Consider the following 25309-nt stretch of genomic DNA (forward strand, 5'->3'; position numbering starts at 1 on the left):
ACGGCCTGGGCCATTCGACTGCAGAGCGAGTCCGCAGCGGCTGCCCGAGGTCGTTGACAAACAAGAGGTGTCTTCTGACACTTTGCTGCACAGAATAATTAAACCTCCAAAGCAGGCCTGTATCTTTCGGGGAAATCAGAGAGAAAAGGTGGCATATGAGACTTTTTCCCCCATGTTCTTAGTAATTGATGCTGGTCTTTCTGCTTTCATATCCCGGTTCCCTTTATTTCAGCAGTTCTGAAACTAGACAGCAGGTTGTTGGCACTGATTCTGAGGACCTGACAGCATTTGGGAAGTCCTGAAATAATGAGAAAGTTGATGTGAGTGCCCCTGTCGTGATCAGCGAAGGCAACTTGGAGTCCTGTCTCTATGATTTGTAATTAGCCAGAGTAGTTTAGGTATTGACTTGGTGGTGGTGGTGGTGTGGCACCGAATCTCCATTATCTCTGAGGTATGCCTGGAGAGAGGAGGGTGTGTGTGTGTACACACACACACTGACATGCACTCATCTCATTTAAACAAATAATACCAGCACTCATAGGGCGGAATAGTAGCTGTAGTATGAATTACATGTGAAAGGCTTAGCACTGTGCCTGAGCCAGAGTTGGCACTCAGCAAATACTGTTCGGTGACATGAAGCTGGCTGTCCTCCTAGCAGCCCTGTGTCCATCCCGGCTCTCCATCCTGTGCTGTCCCCACAGTCTTCACTGTACCTGAGTCCACAGTTAGCCACTGTGTCAGCCACACTCACTGGGACTCTTCCAATGTCCTCCAGGGACTGACTGCTTCTGACAACGTGCTCCAGGTATGTGAGATAAAGGCTCACCATTCTCGCATCTACAGAGCACTCTGGCTGCCCTCTCTCTGAGACACATTTGTTTGTTCTTTGGGCAGGCCATGGGATAGTCAATACTCTTCACCAATACCAAGTTCAAAGGCATCCATTGTTCTTTTGGTATTTAAAATGCTGATGGTATAGCTTTCAACATCACAGTAACATGTAAGCCACCACAGGACCACAAATGATAGATGAGTGGTAGCAGAAAATATTAATGACAGTGAAAAAAGAAGAGGAAAGTGTGGGCGCTGGACTGGAGAAATGCAAATGCACTGAAAGCCCAGGAGGTTTGTGGCCTGCGTTCTCTGATAGAGAGATTGAAGCCACACCACTAAGCCATAAATGTACAAAGCAGGGGTGATATGCAATGAACAGAAGGGTCCTGTGATGTGGGGTGATGGTAGTGATGGGGCCTGGGCCCCTCTGAGGAAACAACACTAATATCTGAAAGATGAGAAGGAGCCCTGTGAAATCATGTGAAGTGTGTTGCAGGACAAGATATAGCTCATGGTAAGACTCTAATTAGGGTAGAATCTGGAATATTCTGGAACCTTCCATGGGAGGGCAGGATGAGGTCCTGTGCCCCTTGGAGAGGACAGGAAGGGCTGGGGGTCCCAGTGCAGTGGGGAGGTACTCAGAGGCAGGCAGAGCGTGACATCAGAGCAGGACCCAGGTGAGTCTGTGATGCCTCGGCCCTCCCACCACCTGGAGAGCTGGGAGCTGGACCGTCCAGCCCTGAGACAGAGGCCAGAGTGAGGCCCCCACAGAACACATGTAGTTAGGATGTATGTGTTCATGTGCCAGCTGGTTCATGGCCCCATTCCTCTGGGACCATGGACTCATGGAGTTTACAGATGGAAAAGTCCCTCAGAGCTCACACCATCTAACTTCCCTCCTATTCAGACCTGCGTGAGGTGCAGGAAGGTGATGGGCTTTCCCCAGGAGAACCTGGGTACCGCTTCTTCTTGTCGTGTCCTGTAGAACTGGAACCGACCCATGCTGGCCCTCCAGCAGGTTTTCAGAGCAAGGAAATTGCCCATGATTCTCCCTCGGAGCTGTGGTGGATTTGAACCGTGTGCCTTTTACTTGGCAGCACAGCTTCTTACCACTAAGCTGCCAGAGCTCCGTGCCATTTCTCGTAAGGGGTCTTTCCCCGTGTCTTTTCTCCTGCTTGTTTTCTTGCCTGCTCTTTCTCTATGGGTTCCTCCATTCCCTCTCTTCATGTCCTCTTCCTCCTCCTCTTCTCCTTCTTTTTGTTTCTCCTCCTCCTCTCTCCTGCCTTCCTGTCCTCTCCTCTGGTGTAGCTCAGAGGCTGTCGCAGTGGATTGAAGCACAGCACAGATGGTGGGGATGGTGTGGGACCCGGCAGCCTTTCATCCTGCTGTACTGAGTCAGAGCCAGCTCCATAACAAAACAACATAGAAAGGGGATCGTTGGTCCCGGCGCCTTAAAAAAAAAGACCCAACACCAGTAACAATAGAAATTTCAACAGACCAGCAAACAAGTGCTGGCAAGAGTGTGGAGAGATTGGAACCCTTAGTCACTACTGGTGGGAGTGTAAAATGGTGCAACCACTGCGAAGGGCTAGCTGGTGCTTTCTCAAAAGGTTGGGAATTGAAATACCATTTGACCCAACAATTCCTCTCCTGGGAATATACTCTAAAGAAACCAGAGTCATCACCGAAACAGATGTATGTACACCTATGTTTATTGCTGTGTTACAACAACAAAGAGATAAAAGCAACTCAAGTGACCATCAACAAATTGATAGAAGAACTATTATATTCACACTGTGGAATACTATGCAGCACTGAAAAGTAAGGACCTCTTAAAGCATTATACCACATGGGTGACCCAAGAGGACATTTACTGAATGAAATATCTCAGTCACAAAAGGTCAAGTACTGCATAACACCACTATTCTAAAATAGAACTGATGTGGGGAGTTGGGGGGAAACCTAGGAAAAGAGAAATAATGAACATTTCATTGGGACAGATGAAGGAAAGAACTGTTTAAAAGGAATATATAATTAGGTATTATGTGTATGACAACAATTCAGAAGAAGAGATGTTTTGCAAAATGGCCTAGGGGAGAGGGAGGAAATTATACAACAATGAATGAGTAAAAATCCAATTTTTGTGTAACCTTTCATTAAAATCACAATAAAAATTAAAGATTTAACTCACACAAGTGCTGTCACTGTGTCTGAGCTGTAAAATCAGCAGGGTTTTCCCCCCAGACTTTGTGAGAACCACTCAGAAAGGACGAAATCCTCTAATGCCCTGGCTGGGGTGGGACTGTGGTGGGATGTGCTCGGCCTCCTGTTTCAGCTTCATTCAATGAGAGGAAACACAACACTAGCAGTTAACTCTCTGGAGCCCCAAAGAAGACTGCAGTTGTATTTCTTTTGACTTAAGTGACATTTGGGTAACAATGAAAAGCAATAGAGTTTGTTTCTTTTTCTTCTTAGGCAGAAATCTTAATTGATCTTTGTCCTCCTGCACTAAGTCAAGTTTTAAAGCCTTGTACTTTATTGTGCTGCTATTAAACTGTCCGAGTACTCTGTCAGCAGTCTTGCTCTCAGCCTCCAAGACTTCATCGCCCAGCCCCAGGCCTCCTGATTGAGGTCATATCTTTCAAACATGAAGCAGGTTTCTCCTGTTTAACATCCATCTAAACCAGCTTTAAATTGTGTCTCTTTGTTCTGCAAATCTGTCCTTGTGTCACTCCCCCTAACATTATGCAATAAGATTCCAATGTTGTTAACAACTGTGTCACTAAATTATTACTAAACATTAAAATAACTAAAGAGGTTATGACTAAACTCCGTTATTAAATTACAGCCATTTGATGTCTGGAGGAGCCCTGGTGGTGCTGTGGGTAAGGCATTCGCTTGTTAATCAAATGTCAGCAGGTCAAACTCGCCAGCCGCTGCTCCGGTGCACGCTGTGACCGTCTGAGTCCGTCCAGACGGTAGCGTGGCAGATCCTGTGGGGCGCTCGGCTCGGTCCTGTACGGCTGCTGGGGGTCAGAATTAACTGAGGACAATGGGTTGAAAATCATCATGAAACTGGAGAGTGATTTTCCTGATGTTTGACCTTTCTTTTTCACCTTTGACCTTGAAACTGGCCAGGTCTGTGACCCATCAAGCTCTCAATCATCAAGCACTCCTGGGTCCTTTCTGTCTCTGCTCCACCTCACCCCACGCCCGAGGTACTTGTCCTCATCAGGCTATCTTGTGCGGTGATTTCCTGGATCTTCTGAGCCGCAGGCATCCGTGTACCTTGTCCTTGTCTTTGTCACTGTCCTTTGCAAGCCTGAACTCGGTGCTGCCGCCCTCAGGCCGCCTACAGTGTGAGTTCGGGTGAGCAGGCTTTTCTGTTCTCTGAATTGACCTGAGTGTGAAGGTATCAGCGTGCCCCCAAACCCCATTTGCTTCTGCAGCAGTGCTGAACTCTGTCCTTGAAGATTTTAACGAGGGCTGGTTCTTACACCTGCAGGAGAACCAGTGGAGACGAGGCTGGGGATCCTAAATTATTTTCCCAACAGGTGACTCAGGCATCAGTTCTAGTCTGCAGGGACTAGTGATTGTCAGATGTGCACTTTTTCCCAGCTCAGAAATGCTCCTGTACCATTGTTCTGTGAGCACGTGTGTGCACATGACATGCGTGTGTGTTGGAGGGAGGTGGGGAGGGGAGTCCACGGACCCTGTGGAGTTTGACACATGCACGTCCTGCCTGGCTGACCTGGCAGGTGGGAGGCTCTTGAGGCCCCATGTGAATGAGGAGGGGTCAGAGCAGGACAGCTGCCTCCTGGCCACAGCGTTCACCAACAGCAGGTCGTGTGATGCTACACTCCTCATTCTGTGTTATTTCTGTCTTTCCGCAGAGGTCTCATTGCCAGCGGCTTCACGGAAACCCATTATCAGCAGGATGGCACTGATGTCTCCCTCACCCGAAATTACACGGTAATTTCTCTGTGCCCAGCCCCGTCGCGCTACACAGCCAAAGCTTGGCCTTCCCGGTGTAGCCGGCTTGCCCAGAGCAGAGTCACGGGTCCAGATTCGCAGCATGGCTCCACGAAGAGCCTTGGGTCATTCAGTGTCAGACAAGACACCATAACCTGAGAAAACTCAGCCTCCACCAGGTGGGAGCAGGAAAGTCTCGTAGGCCTGGCTCTGGTGAGACTCACCTTGAAATCACCTTCCGAGGACACCGGAGCACTCAGTTGGTTGTATTCTTAGTTTTTAAAAAAGCAAAGTAAGCCCAACTTTAAAAACCCCCACTTATATCTGTGCTGAATGTCAACTAGGTAAATCTTACAGAAATTCAAAGGAAAAGTGATTCTTCTCCGTGTCTTCAGTGAGCCCACAGTGTGGCTGTGTTATGTTTGCTGTTGAATCAGCCTTTATTGTATTTAAAGTTTCATATGAAACATGGTCATCTCTCAGATGTGTCCTGCACACCCTTTGTGCTGGGCCTCATGTAAAGTGAACAAGACAGACTAAAGAACTATTCTTTTAACTGGATTTAAGTTTAGAGGGAGGCTTGAGATGGCCAGGAGATGCTCGGTCAAATATGGTGCTTGTCCACAGTGCATTTTGCCTTCTCCATATCGTGCCACACATGATCATCTGTTTGACACTGTCACTTAGGCACCTTCAGCTTCCAGCAACATCGTGGAGTAAGCTGGAGTCGTTCTTCCAGCCCTAGAGAAGATAGATATTTTGGATGAAATAGAAAAATAATAGAAGAATGTTTGTTAATGCCTGGTCATGCTTGAAAGGGGCCCTGCAGTGGAGTGGTAGTGTGTTAGGCTGCTGAGACATCCATAGTTCAAATCCACCAGTTCCTTTATGGGACAAAGATGAGCCGTCTCCTCCCATAAAGATTTACAGCCCTGGAGACTCATTGAAGGATTCACTGTGGGTCAGAATCAACTCGACAGTACGTTTGGTCAAGCTTGGAAGCTGTTCAGCTAAGTGCATCTCCAAGAGACCTAAAGAAACCAAAGTCCCACCCAGGAGCTGGTGAGGCAGGGACAGAAGAACCTAAGAGCCGATTCAGTACGCAGACAAGGGGCTTGGAATAAAGAATTTAGAGAGTGGAGGGGAAATGGTCAGCCTCGATTCCATACCCAGACTATTTACAAGAGGTAGGCATGTTCCTAGAGACAAGAGAAATCACGCCCCAGAGGCTCTACCAGTAGTATCTTTGTGTGAAGCAACTTGAACGCAGAGGGATAGGATTGAAGAGACGATGGTAAAGTAGGAAACACGTAACTGAGTAACTCTGAATTGGCTGTTCTCAGCAATAATTATAGCAATAATGACTAAATTTGGGTGGCCGGGCGAGGGAGCAAAGAGGTGATGGAACAGGATATGTGGGCATTTGCATGTGAGAATTCCCACCTCTGGGTCTCCAGGAGAGCTGTTTCCTCTCTGAAAAGGGACAGGAAGACACTGGCCTTGGACTGAGGAGCAAGAATGGAAGTTATACATCAGATGTCCTGGATTGAAAAAAGGTTTCATACACCTCACGTGTGTATGTTGAAAATGAGAGTGAGGCAGGTCTGCATTTTTAGAGATGATGTTGCTTGCTTTGAGTCGAGCACAACTCATAGTGACCCTATGAACAAAAGGCCTAAAGCCCCTCTACTACTATCAACATTTCTCAAAGTTCATAGTAGCAGACTCAAAATTCTCAGTCAAGATATCAACCTCAAAATGGGTACCACACCCTAGGCTGAAGCCAGCCCCACAGAGTGGAGTATTTCTACAACCTTGGCCACATGAATTATCTTTATAAAAATTCAAAATAATCCTAAATATCACAAACGTGTCTGAACTCAAAATTATCGCTTGTTACTTGGATGACATAATAACAAAGTGTCCATTGCTAATAACAAAGTGTCCATTGCTGACCCAAAAAACGGAACCTCTCTGAGGGTTCGAATCTACCAGCAGTTCTGCTGGAGAAAAAGGGACAGTCTCCTCTCAGGCTGTTTGAAGTCACTAAAAAGTGGCTGAAAAGTCAACTGTGAGTCAATTCTGACTCCATGGCAATGAGTTTTCCCCCCTGTAAAGTAGAAAAGAGATAGAATAAAATTACTAATCCGTCTTGCTCAGAAACACAAGATGAGAAAACAACCATGGGTAACATTTAAATGTTTTCAAGAGTATGATAAAAACTATCCTACACAGACCTAATAAAGAAACCCAGAATAAAGAAAGAAGGGAGAATGTTGAAGCAGAATGTGAGGGAGATCCTTTGACCTTAAGAAGGACATGAGTCTTGGAGAAAATTCACCAAGTTGGGAGCAGGAATAAAAAAAGTGGACCCACGATGCAAGAAGACAGAACTCAAAGTTACTGGGGAGGGGGAATTTTTTTTACGAAAGGGTAACTAATAGACTGACTACAGACTTCTCATTAGCAACTATGGAATAAGACTTCAGACAACAGAAGGGAAATTGTCAAACTCAATTCCAGACCCAAATAATATTATAAGAAATAGACATTTTCATACAAAGACAAGAAAATTTATTTCCTGGAAGTTCTGCCAAAGAATATCTTTGTAAAAAGCATCTTGAACACAAGAGAGAAGGGCAGGATTTCAGAGCCAATGGTAAAGCAAGAGATTTGTAATGAAATAAATCTAAATTAGCTATTTCAGATAATAATTAGAGCAATGGTGAATAAATTTACGTAGCTGAAAACAAGATAGGTGAATAGATTTAGTAATTTTAAGAAAATTAGACTGTGCTAGAGAATAATAGAGGTATTGCTTAACTTGGGATTTTTATAAATGATGGATAAACCTTAGCAAATTTAAGTATAACAATTGTGAGAACAGAAAAACATAATGTGTGATTTCAAATAAATAGATGGTACATAAAAATTGAATACATCAGCCCTCTGGAGTTAGGAAGAGCCTAGTGGCCTAGTAGATAGGGAGTTGCATTCCCAACCTAAAGGCAGATGGTTTGAATCCACCAGTGTCTCTGCCTGTGTAATTTATAGCCTCTGAAGACCTGCTGGAGGGTCTCCTATGAGCTGATTCCAGCTCGACAGCAGTGAGTTGTTGAGAGGATAGGAAAGAAGGGAAAGAATCAAGGCAGCAGCAGAATAAACATAAAACTTGCACCAGTATCATAAGAATGAATGAGTCTATCAGAAGACACATTCATTTCATGTTAGTAGATTGAGCCAGTTTTTAAAAATTAAAACAACTTCTCAGCTTAGAATTTAGGATAACATTCAAGTATCTAAGTTTTTGAAAAATTACCCTGTTAATACAAGCAGATATGAACATAAACTCCCATGTTGTTGTGATAGGCTGTTGAATTGACTGTGACTCAATGTTTTCATTGTTAGACAATCCCCCACGTCCACAGTCCACAGTACTATGCATTTCTTTTTCTGTAATCTTATCATGAAAATAATACGTAATCCTGTATTCCTTTTAAAGCGTTCTCTCCTTCATTTGTTTCAATGCGGTATACATTATTTATCCTCTCTTTTCTTAGGTTCCCCCCAACCCTGATGTCAGTCCTATTTTACAACAGGGGCACTATGCAGTATTTGTTCTTTTGTGACTGAGATATTTCACTCAGTGTAATGTCCTCCAGGGTCACCCATTTTGTATAGTATCTGTTTTCCTTTTTCATTTTCTCCTAGATTATTTACAAAATTCAAATACATTGTTTTCAAGAACATTTTTTTTCAATTTCCTTCACACACACCCCCCCAACAAATTGTACAATTAATCTTCCCTTCCCCCAGCACATCCACATCCCTCTGCTTCCACCCTCTGACACCCCTCCTGGATCCTTATACTCCTTCTACAATAATAGTTATACAATCTTTATCCTTGTGGGACTGAGTTAGTTTACTCAGCATAATGTTCTCCAGTCCCTCCCAAGTTAGGTAATAATTTACAAATCATTGCTCTTGCATGCTGCATAGTATTTAAATGTGTAAATGTACTATAATTTATCAATCTGTTTGTTTGTGGTTGGACATTTGGGCTGTTTCCATGTTCTTGTGATGGTGAATAATGCTGCTATGAACATTGCTGTACAAATCTCCGTTTGTGCCTCAGTTCTCATTTTCTCAGGGTATATTCCAAGTAGTGGAATATCTGAGTCATATGGAATTTCTATGTTCAGCTTTTTGAGGAAGTGCCAAACTGCCTTCCAGAATGGTTGCACCATTTTACAATCCCACCAGCAATGTAGAAAAGTTCCTTTCTCGCCACATCCTCTCCAATGTTTATTACTTGCTGCCCTGTTAAACTTTGCCACTGTTACTGGAGTGAGATGGTACTTCATTGTGGTTTTGATTTGCATCTCTCTTATTGCCAATAATTTGGAGCATTTCTTCATGTGTCTTTTTGCCATTCATATCTTCCTCTGTGAAAATTCTTTCCATGTCATTTGCCCATTTATAATTGGGTTATCAGACTCTTAAGGACCCTGTAGAACTGCATGTTAGGGTTGCCAAGGCTGTGACATTAAGAGAAGCATTTGAGGGGGCTGAAAGTCAGGTGCTTCCGCAAAACCCGCTTTTTGGAATTAATCAACCTGATACTATTTGTTGATCATGATTCTCTCTTTGAATCTGTCTTCAGCTGGCAGAGAAACTGGGGGATGGGTTATTAGATAACCCCAAATCTCCAGAAATAGCTGTTGTTCTTACTTTTAGAAAGATCACGGTTTTTCTTTGCGTTCGGTGGCTAACAGAGTGTACCCATTCCTTTGAGGGCCTGTCTGCACTACCAGCCACTTTACTGTAAAGATTGGGATCAGTAATTTTGTTCGCAAATAAAATCCACAGCCCCAAACAGCTGTTCACCCCCACCCCGCACCCATGGGGCCGTCCGAGGCCTTGGATTCTCTTTTGTGGGGAGAACAGACTCAGCCTTTTGGGTTGTTTTCCCATTAAACTGCCTGGAAAACAAAAGAGAAGTTTGCTGACTCATCTCCTCATTCTCTGGAGTCAGCACACAAGGAATTTTCATAAATTTAAGATGATATATGAAATCAGAACCACAGTGAGACTAAAGGCTTTTGTGTTTTTACTTTTTTAAAATCTCTCATCAGGCTAAGCTGGTGGACTCAAGCGGAGTGGTGGCTGGTTGTGATTTTAGAAGTGATCACTTGCTTTTATGTCTCGATCGTCTTGACAAGATGAAGTGTTTGTGGATTTATCTCTTGTCAGCTCTGCTTAAAGGAAGATTGTTATTTATTCTGTCACTTTTCCTAAGCCCTGTGGCAGGAACAACCCTCTGGGCAGGGTGCTGTTTACATGCCCAAAGGCAGCTCTGGAAGAGGCTAGACAAACCCTCCAGAAAGTCTCTGAAGATGATCTCAATATTTTGTGGTGGTTATTTTTTTAAAATTTAACATATTTGGAAAAAATCTATAAAACAAGAATGGAATATTTTATTGTTGGGTTGGGTGTGTTGTTTTTTTTTTAAATTCTGACATTTTATATTTGTCTAAATAATACTTTGTCCTAGAGAGGGTGAAACCAGGCTGCTTCTTGGAGGCAAAGATTCTGAGGCTTTGTCTGACATACTTTGGGCATGTTGCAAAGAGGGGCCAGTCCTTGGGGAGAGACGTCACATTTGGGAGGATGGAGGGACAGCGCAAGAGAGGAAGACCCTCGATGAGATAGATTGATTCAGTGATTGGGGTAATGGGAGTAGGTGTGTTAGAGACAATAAGATTGGCACAGGATAGAGCAGGGCTTAAGGCTCTTGTACATAGGGTCGTTGTGAGTTGCAAGCGACTTGATGGCACATAATAACAATAATCAATGCTTAGAGAAGAAAAGATTCTCAACATGATGGATTGATATGGTGACTGTGGCAATGAGCTCGAGCGTCTCTCGGATTGTGGGGATGGCGTAGGACGGGGCAAGGGTTAGATCTGTTGTTTACAGAGTTGCTGTGAGTCATAGAGAGAGCTCTGTTTGCCTAGTGGATAGAAAGTTATGCTACCAAGTCAAAAGTGGGTGATTTTACTCTGCAGCTCTCAGGCCTGATTTTAATTGGTTTTGGTCAAACATTCTTCTAAGTGGTTTAGCACTGGTCTGTCAGTTGGCTGTAGAGAGGTAACCTGTGCTTGCTGTGGTGTTCAATCCTGACACTGTTGTAGCAAATGCTGTAATGGCTGACCCATGATGGACAGTGTTTGATTAAGCTCCCAGATTAAAACAGGCTTGGAAACAGGAGTGGCATCCACTTCCTAAAAAGCTTACCTGTGGAAACTCTATGGACTTAGAGAAATGATGAAAGTTATACAAGTATTTAGTCTTTCGTTTATAGGGTCACTATGAATTGTCTATGCCTTGACAGCACTTAACAACAACAGCAATCAATGCTTAATATTCATCTAGGGCTTACATTAATTAGTAAACCCTTCTGGAATAGTAAGAAGTTTTGCATTATTGTTTCTTTTTATATTGGTTTCCTATTTCTAGCCCAGTTCTGATATTTATATTTTTCTGTCTAATATATATGTTTGAAAATATTTTCTAAATTAGTAGATTCCAGAATTTCTATAGATTAATAGAAAGTCTGACCTATTAATATATTTTTTTAAAAAAAATCCACTTCTTGTGAGGAGAAAAGTGCAACAATGAATGAATGGAATTCCAAAATCTCTGTAGATGTTCATTGAAATTAATAATAATAACAGTAAAAAAATTTTAAAAAAAGGAATGTCACAGGTATGTTAAGAGTCAGCTAAGCAAATTCAGATAAGAACTAACTGCATCTAAAAAAAAATCCACTTCTTGTCCATGTGAGAACTAAATACTTCTCTGTTTTAAGTCCAGTGACCACCCCAGAGGACACAGTAGTGACTGCGATGGACAGGGGAGCCACGTGGGGTTGGGAAGGGAGAAGAGGGACATTATTAGTTATCACAGATAAAATGAGAATCTGGGCTAAGTACCCCAAGAGCAAGGTAAGCTGCCTTGTTTGATCTAAGAGGTTGTAGAAGGCTTCTTGGAGGAAGGGACACTAGAACCAAGTTCTATATACAAAGGAGACATCCTCCAGGCTGGTGTCAATTTCCACCCACCCACCATGAACCAGGAGAAGTGTTAGAAGTTGACAGAGCCTGCTGATGGGAGTCTTGGAGGCCATGATGGTACGTTTGGTCATCCTGGAAGACCACTGAGAAGTCCCTGAAAATTTCAGCCTGGGGAGTTGTCACGACCTGTCCTGGATGGTGAGAAGACCCAGCTTTGCTGTGGCGTGAGGAAGCACTCGGATGACCAGGATCAGGGTCTCTGCAGAGTTTGCCAGTTGTCTCTCGTTGAAGCCAACTGAGATGAGCTGCAGCTGAGACCAAATGCCAGGCTGAAGGAGGGGAAGAAAAGTGTCTGCCTTTGTGCACAGAGATGTAACCCAGAAGCTTCCATTTGTTGGATGACAGCCCTTTCTTTCCCCTCCTCCCCTGGCACCATGAACTGTCTCTGAAGCCCCTGAAGTATCGTGAGAATACCACACGAGGCCATCTCGAGGCAAGATGAAGATTCATTACCTGTCCTGATAACTCAGAAGGCTCGTGACTGTATTAAAAAGCAGCCGTCTCGTGGATTTAATTGTGTCCCCAAAATATGTATCAATTTGCCTGGGCCATGATTCTCAGTATTGTGCTCTGCTTGTGATTGGAGTCATTACCCTCTATGTTGTACGTCCTCCCCTCTCATGGGTTTAAGCACAGCAAGGACGGGGCCAGGTATTGATTTGTTGTCCACGGGGCGTTGTGAGTTGAAGTTGACTCAACACCTAATAACAAATAATGTTAATGAGACAGGGTGCAATTTACCGGATTAGGTTATATCTTGAGTCAGTGTACTGTGAGATATAAAAGAGATTAAACAATTGAAAAGAGAGAACTATTGGCTCAGATTGAGAAGAACCAGCAACTGAGTGCATCCCTTGGACATGAGACCTATGTGCTGAGAATCTGCTAGAACCTCCAGTTCTAGAGGAGGGTAGATGCTAAGATGGGTGGAATTCCCCACAGACTGCCAAGCCCACAGACAGAAAGAAGACAATGACCTTCCCCAAGAGCTGATGGAGAAAGCCTTTTCCTAGAGCCTGCACTCTGAATTTGCATGTCTAACCTCCTAATCCATGAGAGACCAAGTTTGCTTGCTAAGGCCACGCACAAGTGGTATGTCTTCTGTTGGGGGATTACATAGCTTACTGCAGTGTCTTCAGGCCTCTGGCTCCTGCTCCAGCTCTGTCTCTCCCATTCAATCTTGAACATCTCTACAAAGCCCTGAGAAAGCATGGTTGGTACAAAGAGTTAACACTCTAGACTGTTAGCCAAAAGATTAGTGGTTTAAACACAACCAGAAGATTTTGGAAGACAGCCCCAGTGATGTGCCTTCTTGAAGGTCAGTGCCTTGAAAATCCCCATGGAGCCATTGGCTGTCCTCAGCACACATGCACCACCATGCACCTGAATTGACTTGTCAGCCAGTAGCACTCAGAACACAAAGCCCTCCTAACATCAAACAAAATTGGAGCTAGGAGTTAGAAACAATTGAGAACCTGTAAGAAAATACACTCCTAAAAATACTAAAATAATAATGTTAAAAAATGCACTCTGTTTAACCAGAAGCAGCCCTGATGGCATAGTGTGTGGTACATTGAGTTACTAACTGAAAGGTCTGAGGTTCGAATCCACCAGTGACTCCCAAGGAGGAAAATGGCAACTGTCTCCCACAAACATTTACAGCCTCAGAAAGCTAGTGGAAGGTCATTATGAATCCAGATTGACTCTGTAGCACTGTGTTTTATTTCAGTTTTAACTGAAAATTTGGTGGTGCAAATCCACGGGAGATGGGTGGGCTGTCTCCCCCTGTAATTCCAGCCTCAGAAACACCATAGTCTGTGTGTCAGAATCAATTCAGTTGAAGTCTATTTGGTGGGGTTCAGTTCTCTCTAATGGGTCAGTCCCTCTCATTCGACAATATTTCTTACACTGGATTCAAGTTCTATGCAGAGAAATAGACTCCTATCCCTTTGTCATTAATTCTGTTCTAGTTCACAGTGACCCGATGATGGTAGGGCAGAGCAGAACACTTCTGTTGCTTCTCTGGCTGTAACCTTTATGGAGCCGACTGCTACAACTCTCCCATGCAAAGCAACTCCTAGATCCAACCCCTGACCTCTCTGTCAGCAGTAGCGTGCTTAACTCCTGTGCCACCAGACCTCACACGTTCACAATTGCAACTTCTGACCTTTCTGTCAACCGTGGAGTGCTTAAGCCCTCTCCACCCAGCCTCATGCACTCACGCATTCTTCCACAGTCACTCACATACACTCAGACACCCACATTAACACGTGTCCACACTCGTTAACTCACACACAGCATCACATGCTTATACAAACTTACATGCACAGTCACACTCACAAACACCAACTTACAAGCACAGAGACTCACACACATCACACACACACACACCAGCACGTTCGCACTGCCCCAAGCTCAGTCACACACACTCAGGTACACACACATGCAGCCAAGCATCTCCCGCCGTCTGCAGACTTCTCTCTGCATCTGAGATGACGTCGCTGCCCCTCGCTCCTGAGTGACAGCGTGATGAGGCTCCACTAGACTGAGAGAAGTATTTGGCCCGTGTTTGGGGTGGAGGTAATAACTGTGCCTTCTGAAGACACAGGCAGGTATGTGGATGCATGTTCAGAGCCACCTGATGTGGAGCGAGGCTGTCCCCCTGACTCAGGGGCCAGAGCTAGCTCCTGCCCAGCCTGCAGTCCACTCTGTGGCCAGGGCAACCGGTGTGGCCTTTAGGTCTCATTTCCACGTCTGTTGATGGAGGAGCCGGCTGAAGAAGAAGAATGTCTGAGATGCTAAAGTGTGCTTCCAGCTAGAACATTCTGTGTAAATCGGATCAGTCTGCACATGTTGGGAATGAGGGCCTGCAAATTGCAGAGGGGAAAACGCAGTGAAAACCATTTGAGTTGGGCACACTCCCTAACAGACTGTTTGATAATACTTGTTCAGACACTTGACGACTTTTGTTACCAATTTAGCCTTGTTTCTGATTCTGCTCATAGCTGGATGATGGAGTTTTGATTTTCCTTCCCACGTGGCATAGCGTGGAGGGCTACCAATTTTCAAGTTCAAGGGTTCTTATTCCATCTTCCTCTTACCCATGATTGCATGTGATTGGTATTAAACAGAAGGAGAAATGCATTAGGCTAAGTAGTCAGTGTATAAATTACGTGGTTAGAGGCTTTGTGGAGGAAAGGCTGTAACTGGTGGATATCTGTGCTTGGGACTCCTTTCTAAGTTATAATTTGATGCCAGAAACAATGTCCTGGCTCAGCAGAACCAGACGACCGTGACTGTCCTCAGAGGTCACTTGGGCAGGGAAGGCACAAAAGTGAAGGCACATAAAAAAAGGTCATGAGACCGTTGTAAGAGACTTTTGAGGCCATCAGAGGGAGAAAGGGGCACCGTTTGAGAGCTTGTACAGAGGGTGGAGTCCTGAGTAGTACAATTGGCTAACATGCTCAGCTATAAGCCTAAGGGTTGAAGGTTCAAGCACACCCAAGGTGCCTCAGAAGAAAGGCATGGCAATCTCCTGCCAGAGAGATCAGCCGTGGAAACCCACTGGGGCATCGTTCTGCGCCGAGAAGCGTGGGTCCTGTGAGCCAGGGTCAACTTGGTGGCAGTTACGGTGTATGGGTAGGTCCCCTATGTCCTCTGACAAGTTTCATCTTTGTGGCCATTGTGATCAGTGGACTCTGGAGTATGGACTCCTCCCAAAGCCTGATGGCTGTCTTGTCTGTCGTGCGTGTCACTGACGTGGCTACATCCAGATACAGCACATTGCACGTGTGCTCATCTGAAGGCCTTGCAGGGTCCTGGTCCTTTGCACAGTGCATGCAGCAGCCTGTCCTCAGGTGTGGGGGCCATGTTCCGGGGCTTTCCTGAATGGACACCACTGGCCAGGGATGATGACACTTCCCACACAGCCCTTCTCACTCTGCCGTTGGCCAAGAGCATTGTTTTCCACCCCTGGGGTTAACCAATTGCCGTCAGTTTGGCTCCAGCTCCTAGCAGCCCTCTGTGTGTCGTGGTAGAACTGAGCACCTTGGAGTTTCCCGGGGCTGCTTTCTCAGAAATAGGCACCTCTAGGTGGACTCAAGCCATCAAACTGTTAGCAGCCAATGTGCATTAATCATTTGTACCACCTGAGGAAGAAGTGGTTTTTATGTGCCATCTAGTCACCTGCAACTCATAGCAACACTATGTAAAACAGCCCTAAACTCTGCCCTGTTCTGTGCCAACCTCACTGTCTCTGACGCACCCACCCCCATTACCCCAGTCACTGAATCACTCCACCTCATCGAGGGTCTTCCTCTCCTGCACTGTCCCTCCACCCTCCCAAGCATGACATCCTTCTCCAAAACTGATCCTTCCTTTCAACATGCCAAAGTATGTCAGACGAAGCCTCAGAATCCTTGAGGAGAATACATTCTATCCAACTTCCCAGCCGTACTACAGCGCATAGTTTTCCCACATCTTCTGATTAGCACATGTGTCTGGGTAGTGACTTCCTAGGTTATGGAAACTAAAGCTCATTTGTTGTGGTGTTGAGTGAGTCATCTACTGAAGACATGACATTTCACCGCGTGGCGATGTCTCTGAGGATCTAGAATCTGAAGCTCCAGCAGTTAAGCTGTAGTCACCCAGGAAGTTGATCACGTCCAGAATGAGAAATGAGAATGTCAGTCGACAGTTGAGAGTGAAACTGAGGCACAGTTTTCAAGCTCACAAACGTGTTGTTAAGCTGGTTGTGATTAAGGGAGGGAGTTTGTTGATTTAAAGGAGCAGGTTTTCAACCTGAAGTCCCTCCCCTAGTTTAAGCAATGTCTCAGCCAACTTGTTGAACTGGAAATTAATTTTACACTAATTTTCCCTCAGCTCAGCCTATAATGAGCTTATATTTCTGGGTATTTAATTTAAATATACATTTAATGAATCATCTATTAAAAAATGAGACTGAGAGTAAATGGGTCTGGAATTTCAGAGGTCAGTGATGAGAGTTATTGTCACCATTTGTTTTGATTTGGTGGTTTTGGTGTTTTATTTTTTTAAGTTTTTAGCCAGTGTTTTGCTATCCATGGCAGCATTGTCTGTTTCTTTAAAATGAGGGGATTCTGTAATGTAGGGGACCCCCATAGATGGTATTTGGTTTTTCCCAAGCAGCCTAGACTACTTGTCCTTTCAAGGTTCCAAAGGTCCTTTAGCAATGGCGCTGCTTGTCGTCCATGTGCCCTGAGCTGACCCCACCCTGTCCGGCAGGAACCATGGGAGAAGGTTGGGGCTTCACTGTGCCCCGGGGCGTCATAATCCCACTGCTCGACCGTCGTGTTTAGAAAATTACCATCATGTCCCCTCTGAGTGCCCAGGTGCGAGTTCTCTCATTGCTGCTGTAACAGAGAAGCTGCACAATGACGACGTTTATCGGCAGAGTCAGTCTCTTGATGTTAGGGGCTGGAAGTCCACTTGAGATGTTGGATCTAAGGGCAGGCCCTCTCTGTTGCTCCTGGAGGAAGAGCCTTGTGTCCTTGAGCATCTGTAGGCCTTGCCTTTCTTGGAGATCCCCCTTGTGTCCATGGAGATACCCCTGTGTCCATGGAGACCCCCCTGTGTCCTTGGGGATCCTCCTGTGTCCTTAGGTATCTCCCTTGTCCTTAGGGATCTGTGTCCTTGGAGATCCCCCTGTGCCCTTAGGGATCCCCTGTGCCCTTGGGGATCCCCGTGTCCCAATCCTCCTGTCTCTCGATCCTCCCTCGTATCAAGGAGCTGCCGAGCGCAGGGACCCAAGTTCAAAGGCTGCACTCCATTCTTACGGCTCTTTCTTAGTGGCACTGAGGTTCCTTTTAATCTCTCAGCAGCAGCAACTCCTGGCCATCAAGTCAGAACCGACTCCTCGAGGACTTTCGACTCCTCGAGGACTTCTTTCCCGTGGTGTCAGAGGGTAAATCACGCTAGAGGAGACGCCCAGCTTTGGCCTAAGGATCAGCTGGTGGACTTGACTTTCCCGTAGGGTTTCAGAGGCTGTAAATGACGCTGGTGGAGACTGCTCAACTTTTGCCTAAAGAGCAGCTGATGGGCTCAGACCTCCTGCCTTTGGGTTGTCAAAATGACCCCTTACCGGAGCGAGTGAGATGAGAGACGTTACAAGGCAGACACTAGGGACACTTCTGTCACTTAGCTCAAGACCATGATGACGTTGAGGAGTCCTCTGTCCTGCTCTTAATCCCTCCCAGTGCTGGTCTGTCAGGTCATGGGGGGTCATCACATGGTTTCCACATTATATCGTTACATCCTTGTATTTTGGGGGGACACAAGTCAATCCCTGACACTGACCAAGACATTATCCAGAGAGCAATTCAAAGATTGTTTCCCACAGAGGCTCAGGAGGCAGACGAGCTGACGACCAGGACTGCCGTCACTGACGGCCTGGGTGCCCAGAGCTTCTGACTGGTCAGGGCATCAACTCCTGTCCTCCCCTAAGCCATGGATTCCTCAGAGAGCCTTGTTTCAGGAGGACCAGGAGGCTTAGAGGGCTCGGTTCTGCCCCTGAGTCTTCCAGGCTGAGGCCTCCCTTCTGCGTGTCCTGCAGGTGCCTGCCCACGCTGCCCCTTGGTGTGAGTCTCCTCGGTACTGACCACCAGTCTGTTGGCCGTCCCACTCCTCAGCGCTGCACACAGTCCAGGAAAAAGGCCATGAAACTTAGTTCATTGCAGTTGCTGCAGTCAACAAGATAGAAAATCTGAGATAAGCTACAAACAATCTTTTTCAGTTACAGCAACAATAATGTGTATGAGATGGAATAGATAAAAGATTCTGCTCTTGATACACCCAAAACCTACACAATAACCAGGCATAAACAGCCAAACTAAACATTTCCAACAGTAAAAAACCCAGTACTAAACTGAAGAAGCATACCTGAATGAGAAAAGTTTTTATTGCCAACACAGACTCTTCTCAAACTTCTCTGTGCATTCAGTGACACTCGTGTGGAAATCTCGGTGCATTGATTAGTAGGAGCTTCATTATTTGACCTGAAATTCATCTGGAAGAGCTGCAGTGAGACGTGAGAAGGGAACAGTGACAGAGGCTGGCTCTCAACCAAGGCACTGAGCAACTCAAAAGGGTAGAAGTGTTGTCCTGAGACACTGAGCTGACTAGATAGCTATGAACCCTGCCCCATGCTGGATCCAAAATTTAAAGCAAAATGGACCGAAGACTTAAGTGTAAGATCTAAGGCTATAAAACATTTGGAAGAAAAGGCAGGGTAACTCTTAACACCGTTCGAATCAGAGCCCTCTTGGCTGCAGCCCCCAAAGCGGCCAAAAGGGGGAACAAAATCGAATGCTCAGGCTTCATCAGAATGTAACTCCTGTGCTTCAGAGGGAGCCCTGGGGGTGGTTAAAGCGCTCTACTGCTAGCAAGAAGGTCAACGGCTCCAATCCACAAGCCACACCCTAGAAGAAAGAAGAGGTAGTCTGTGTCCGGCTCCGTTACAGCTGGGGAGACCCTGCCGGCCGCCCTGCCCCATCCCCTGGGGTTGCCCCAAGCAGTATTGGCAGTGGGTGTGGGTGATGCATCAGAAGACACTATCAGTAATGCCACATAAGACCACTATTGAAAAAACAGAAGGAAGATAGTAAGATGTGTTCACATCCAAAGGGGGCAGGAGGAGGGGGCTGGGGAAGTCTTGGGGTCACAGAGTTTGGTGGGCAGAGTGAGGGGATGAAGGAATTAGGAAGGATCCTGAAAAGGTGGGGTAATGGTGGGCATGGACCAATGGTGATTAATTTTATAAAATACAATGTGAATAGAGGAATGCTTGAAACACCATGTATATAAATGATACGCATGTATATGACTTTTTTTGTACACAACCCAGTATAATTTTGATTAATTAAAGGAAAAAACACTATAAAAAAATTAGGCCATGTGACATCAGTGTAGGTGACGTGGGGTACAGCCTCCTAAGCCACACACCCCACCTACCCACGGGACTGACACACGCCTGCATCCCGCCCAGACCACTGACAAGGGTTCCTTCAGCTCTCACTCCTCCTCCTGCCGAGGTGCTCGGACTCGAGGGCCCTCGAATGGGACAGTGTGCAGTGGACAGAGGCCGGTGCTTGGTGCCAGCCCGACCCTTCGGTCATAGTTCTTCCACTTTGTACCTGCACAGCATTAGATAATACATTCGATGCGACTTTGTGGAGCAATGGTGAAGCACTTAGCTGCTATCTGAAAGGTTGTTGGTTCAGAGCCACCCAGTGACTCTTTGAGAAAGAGGAGATTTAGCAATTTGCTACCATAGAGGCTAAAGGCCAGAAAACCCTGCAGGACAACTCTGTCCTGTCACATTGGGTCCCATTGAAATGGAATTGACACCATGATACCTAACAACAGTATGGGTAAAATCTCTTCTCCTGCGTGGGGGGGTGGTGCGTGCAGTTGAATCAGAACTGACTCTTAACTGACTCTCGACTGAGATTTTAGAGGCTAAATTGCGTGGGAGTGGACTGCCCATCTCTCTTCCAGGGAGCAGCTGGTGTATGCGAACCTTCTGCCGTTTGGTTGGTAGCACAGCTCCTTACCCTCTCGACCACCAGAGCTGCCTTCTCCTAAGTGCAGTCGCTGTTAAATGAGGATGATAAGTTTTATAGAGTTGTCTAAGGTTTATGCAGAGGAGCCTGGTTCCTGGGCCGTTATAAAGGAACACAACAAAATCAAGATTCAAATGTAAAAGTTATTAGAGAGTTTATAGTCTAGATTACTGGAGGGGTCCATCAAAGTAAAATTGATGAATAAACAAGGAAAATAAAAGACAATCCACAGAATAGGATAAAGCAGATGAAAATTATATGGCTTATAAAGGTTTAATATCCAAACTATATAAAGAGTTCCTATAACTCACCAATAAAAAGACAAACAGTCCAATAAACAGTGGGCAAAGGATGTTAATAGATATTTCTACAGATGGCCAAAAAGCACATGAAAAGATGCACAATATAGTCAGACATTATGAAGTGAAAATCAAAACCGTAGTAAAACTCAAAGCCAAAATAACTGCCTTGCAGATAATTCCCACTCCGAGCAATTCGGTGAGAGAAAGTGGACCTGCCCTCCAGGCTTTCCAGGGCTGTAAGTCCTGACGGGATCACGCTGCCTCTCCTTTCTCCTGTCGGATGGCGGGTGGGTGGCAACCACCAACTTTTCCCATTAGTAGCCTAATGCTTTTACCCTCTGCACCAGCAGGTCTCCTAATATCCCGACAAGATACTAAAATGGTGATGAGCAAAAGGACAAGGAACAACAGGAATTGGCTAGCGTGTGCGGCCCACGGCCCCTTGGAGGCAGGGAGGGCAATATTTTGTCTCTCCTCCTTTGGACATGTTGCAAAGAGAGGTTATTTCCTGGAAAGGGACATCTTGCTTGGAAAGGGGGAGGGTCAGTGAAAGAGAGCTATACCCCAATGGGATGGGTTGACACAGTGACTGTCGCGGTGGACTCGTGTGTCAGGTGACGAGGGTGGCAAGGATAGGACAGGTCCAGGCCTGTTGTGCAGGGGATCACTATGAGTGAGTCATCACCGAACCAGTGGCACCTAACAACAACAACAACAGTTGTGATAGTTATCTACACCTGCGAGCGTACCCCCAAGGACCTGAACTCAGCCCCGTGGCTCAGCTTTCATCCAGATAGGAGACAAACCTCCGAGGTGATCTGCAACAGCAGGGAAGAATACACTCCTGAACGCAGCCATACAAGATCCAAAGGGATAAAGCCCTGAAATAGAGCTCAGGAAAGAAGGATGGAGAGAACCAGATAACACAGAGAGGAAGTGGAAGAGTGTGGTTACAATGTGCGACTTGCACTCAGCGTCAGAAAGCACAGTGTACAGATTACCGAATGGAGCATCAATCTGCCCTGTAAACTTTCACTCGAAGCACAGTGAAGCTATTTTTTAAAAAACGGCTTTGGGTATAGACAGTTCACATGGCCTAGTGGCAAAACGCTGTGCTGCAAACCCACGGCACACGATCTGAATCCACCCGCTGCTCCACGGGAGAACGTCGGGCAGTCGCCTCCCGTGTGATTAACTGCCCCTGAAAACCCACCAGAGGGTCAGCTATGGGCCAGTTCTGACTTGATGGTACAAAACGACACAAACAACTATAAATAATACCTTGAACAGCGTAATCGTACACTTGATTTTTTTTTTTAAATGTAGTAATTTGGCTTCATAAAGAGAACTTTGGTAACAGGTCAGGTATAGATCGGTAGCCATTACGATAACATGTCATCGGCATGGGAGTGGACAGATGGGAGAGTTTCCCAGGGAAACGACACATACTGGAGCCTCAGGCATAAGTAGGTATTGAGTGTGACAGAGTGGTATTTTTAACCAGCCAGAAAGGAGCTATAATGGTGGACCACTTGGCTCTTGATTTGAAGGGAAGTTAGATTTAAATCTTACTTTCCCACGGGAGGGGTGGGAATCTCAGTATCTTAAGCGAGTGGTCAGAGTATTGGGAGTGTTAGAGCAAAGTAGGATCACATTTATAACACTGAGGAAAGCTTTCGTCCTTGGAGATTTATGAAATGTGTAAATGGAAAGACCAATAAATTTTACTTTTAAAAAATTCAGCATCTCTGAAGTTAGATGGAACTGATGAGTAAGCTCAATATAGTGACACCCCCCCCACACACACACACACACACACGGGCCAACTGGAGTAGAATTAGGAGGCTCGCAGCAATGAAGAGACGGGCAGAGCTTGGACATGTTCCATCAGCACTATTGACACCTAGCATGCACGAGTGTATGGGTCCTGGCTTGAGGAGCAGGGAGTCATGAGGACCCAAGAATTGTTACCTTGGCCCCATGAGGAGGGCTAATGCTGAGGGAAGGGGCCATTCAGTCTGGAACACAGGGATAAGTGTGGACTCCTGAGTTGGCCCCGATGCCCATGTGGACCTAGCCACTGACGGCTGGAGGGGAATTGACCAGAACCTAAGAAGGTCTTCCAGGCTGTGAGTTGGTGTTGACGGCTGCCACCTGATGGCTTGCTCTTTGCTGGATTTCGCTTGTGGATGAAGATGCTGAATGTTCTAACTGAAACAGAAGATTCTGCAGAGAAAGGAACATGCTTGTTTCGTCATTGTACTGGTTTGATAGGAATGGGCAAATTAGAAATTGTCGATCTAAAATTGATATTAAGGCAAGAGGCATGCAGTTTCTGACTTACATGCTTTCACAAATATTGTCTATTGTAGGGAGAACGAGAATTCATCAAATATTAAATGGTAGCAAGGCCAGAGAGTGGTCTGTGGTGTGGAGTTTAGTGTTCAGAATGGCTTCCTGACTAGTGAATGTTACTTTGCTGTGTATATGGGTAGGAATATGCAAATAGGGTATGTTAGCCTCTCAAAAAGGGGATTGGCTAGTCTCACGATCCCCAAGGGGAGTGGCTAGTCTTGCCATTAAATTGAGAGGATCCAAGAGTAGAATTGGAAGACCTTCTCCACCAGCACAGAAGCAGCAAGAAAACGTAGTACATCTGTCAAGCTCAGAAATCCTTACACAAACTAGACCTGTGGCAGCAGCAGCCATGACCAAAGCCCAGCATGGGATGGAGCTGATCCTAGGAATACTCTCTCCCATTAAGTCAGAGTTCAAAGCCTTTGCCCAAGTTTGTTGGAGGCCTGTGGATGGTGGGAGGCGAGCCAATATTGGCAGGACTGGAACTTTGTTACACTGGCGTAAAGCCTCAAAGCTGAGGCACTAGGAGCACATTTTGGAAACTCTCCTGACTATCTTCTGTTACTAACCTGAATGCCTTTGACTTGCCCCTCCCCATTTCCTCCCCCCACCCCAAAAAACAAAAACAAATTGAAGTCTCTATGCAATAGATGAGTGAGCCCTTTTGGCCTCCTGGCAAGAAGCTGCACTGCAATGCCGAAGGCTCACGGTTTGAATCCATCAGCTGTTCTTGGGGAGAAGGCTGGACAGTTTCCTCTTGTGCAGTTAACTGCCTCTGAAAACCTGCTGGAGGATTAGCTCTGGGTCAGTTCTGGTTTGGCAGTATGCAACAACAACAAACAACAGATGACATTTTAGAAGAATGTGCCTTCTGCGTAAAGCAAGGGCCACTGGGTGTTACAAATGGTTAACAGGCTGCTGATGGAAAGACTGGAGGCTGAATCCACCCCACCCTTCCTCCAGGATGCCTTGGAAGAAACACTTGACAATCTGCTTTTCAAAAACTCCATGCTGACAACCCCTGGGGAACATGATCATTCTCTGAGGTACGTGAGTCAGCGTCTGCCTGACTGGCTGTACAACAGGAAGCATGTTAACACTGAACACGCATGACCACACCCACCCTCTGCCGCCTGGTCAGCTTTGACTTGCAGTGACCCTGTTGGCTGACCCTTTGGGTTTCCAAGGAAATTTCTGTGGACGCAAACTGTCTCATCTTCGTCCAAAGGAGCTGCTATTGGACTGACCACCAGCTTTCTGGGTGACGTTCAGATGCCTTAAACACAGCATCATCAGAGCTGCCAGACACGCAAAGAACTTCTCCAATCAATGAGAAAAGGCATAGCCCTCATGTCACCTTCGGTGGCCTTCAGGCGACCCAGGTCTTACCCTTTAAATCCATGAAAATAGACAGTCTCCCCTAATTTCTTGTGGGGGTGTCTGATATTCATGTTTAGTCAGTCCTGTGTGACATTCCCCCTTTGCAAAGTCAAGGTGATCTTTGGTATTTTATCTCTGTTGGATAGAAGGCAAGAGCACACCTCGTTCTGATAAAGAATTGCTGTTTACTGTAGTAGAAGATCGGGGGTCAGCACATGGGGTCAGCCTGAAAACTGCCTATTTGCCTCTCCTCCCTTTGTAAAACTTAGCTCCACTCTCCAGTCCCCCGAACTGTCGGTACTCACCTCACCAGACCAGGAGGGATGGGGAGACGCTAAGCAGCCCCTTCCCTGGGGCTTTGGCCCACCTTTCTTCACAGTCTTGACTAGGGAAACATTGTGGTGATGTTTCACAAGCACCTATGTTACTAAAGACATAGCATAGTGAGGCCTTGTCACTCACCGGGAACTTTTGTTTTCCGTCAGATCTTCCTATTTCTCGTTCCTGCTGAGCTGAGCTCTCGGCTCTCCATGAAATCATTCACTGCCATCCTATCCTCCTCCTCCTCTCTCTCCATTCACTCTCCCTGGTCATTTTATCCTTTTTTCATGCACCATAGATGCAGATTTCATTCTATTACATTTCCCAGTGTGTCAAAATGCCCCCTGCAATTCCACATCTCATTACAAAAGACAATTGAACACAAGGATAAAATAGCGATGTCACTGGG

General features: G+C 45.8%; 1 protein-coding gene across 1 annotated transcript in view; it reads left to right on the forward strand.

The window, feature by feature from the left end:
• ADAM12 (ADAM metallopeptidase domain 12) overlaps positions 1–25309 on the forward strand; it is a 267155-nt gene that overhangs the window by 140404 nt on the left and 101442 nt on the right. The window contains exon 5 of the mRNA XM_006880131.1: positions 4728–4806. Coding sequence (XP_006880193.1) covers positions 4728–4806 — 79 coding nt within the window. The remainder of the gene's footprint in view (positions 1–4727; positions 4807–25309) is intronic.

This window comes from Elephantulus edwardii, unplaced genomic scaffold (genome assembly GCF_000299155.1).
Source record: "Elephantulus edwardii isolate Elephantulus edwardi_28Jun2011 unplaced genomic scaffold, EleEdw1.0 scaffold00006, whole genome shotgun sequence".
Taxonomy (NCBI): Eukaryota; Metazoa; Chordata; class Mammalia; order Macroscelidea; family Macroscelididae; genus Elephantulus; species Elephantulus edwardii.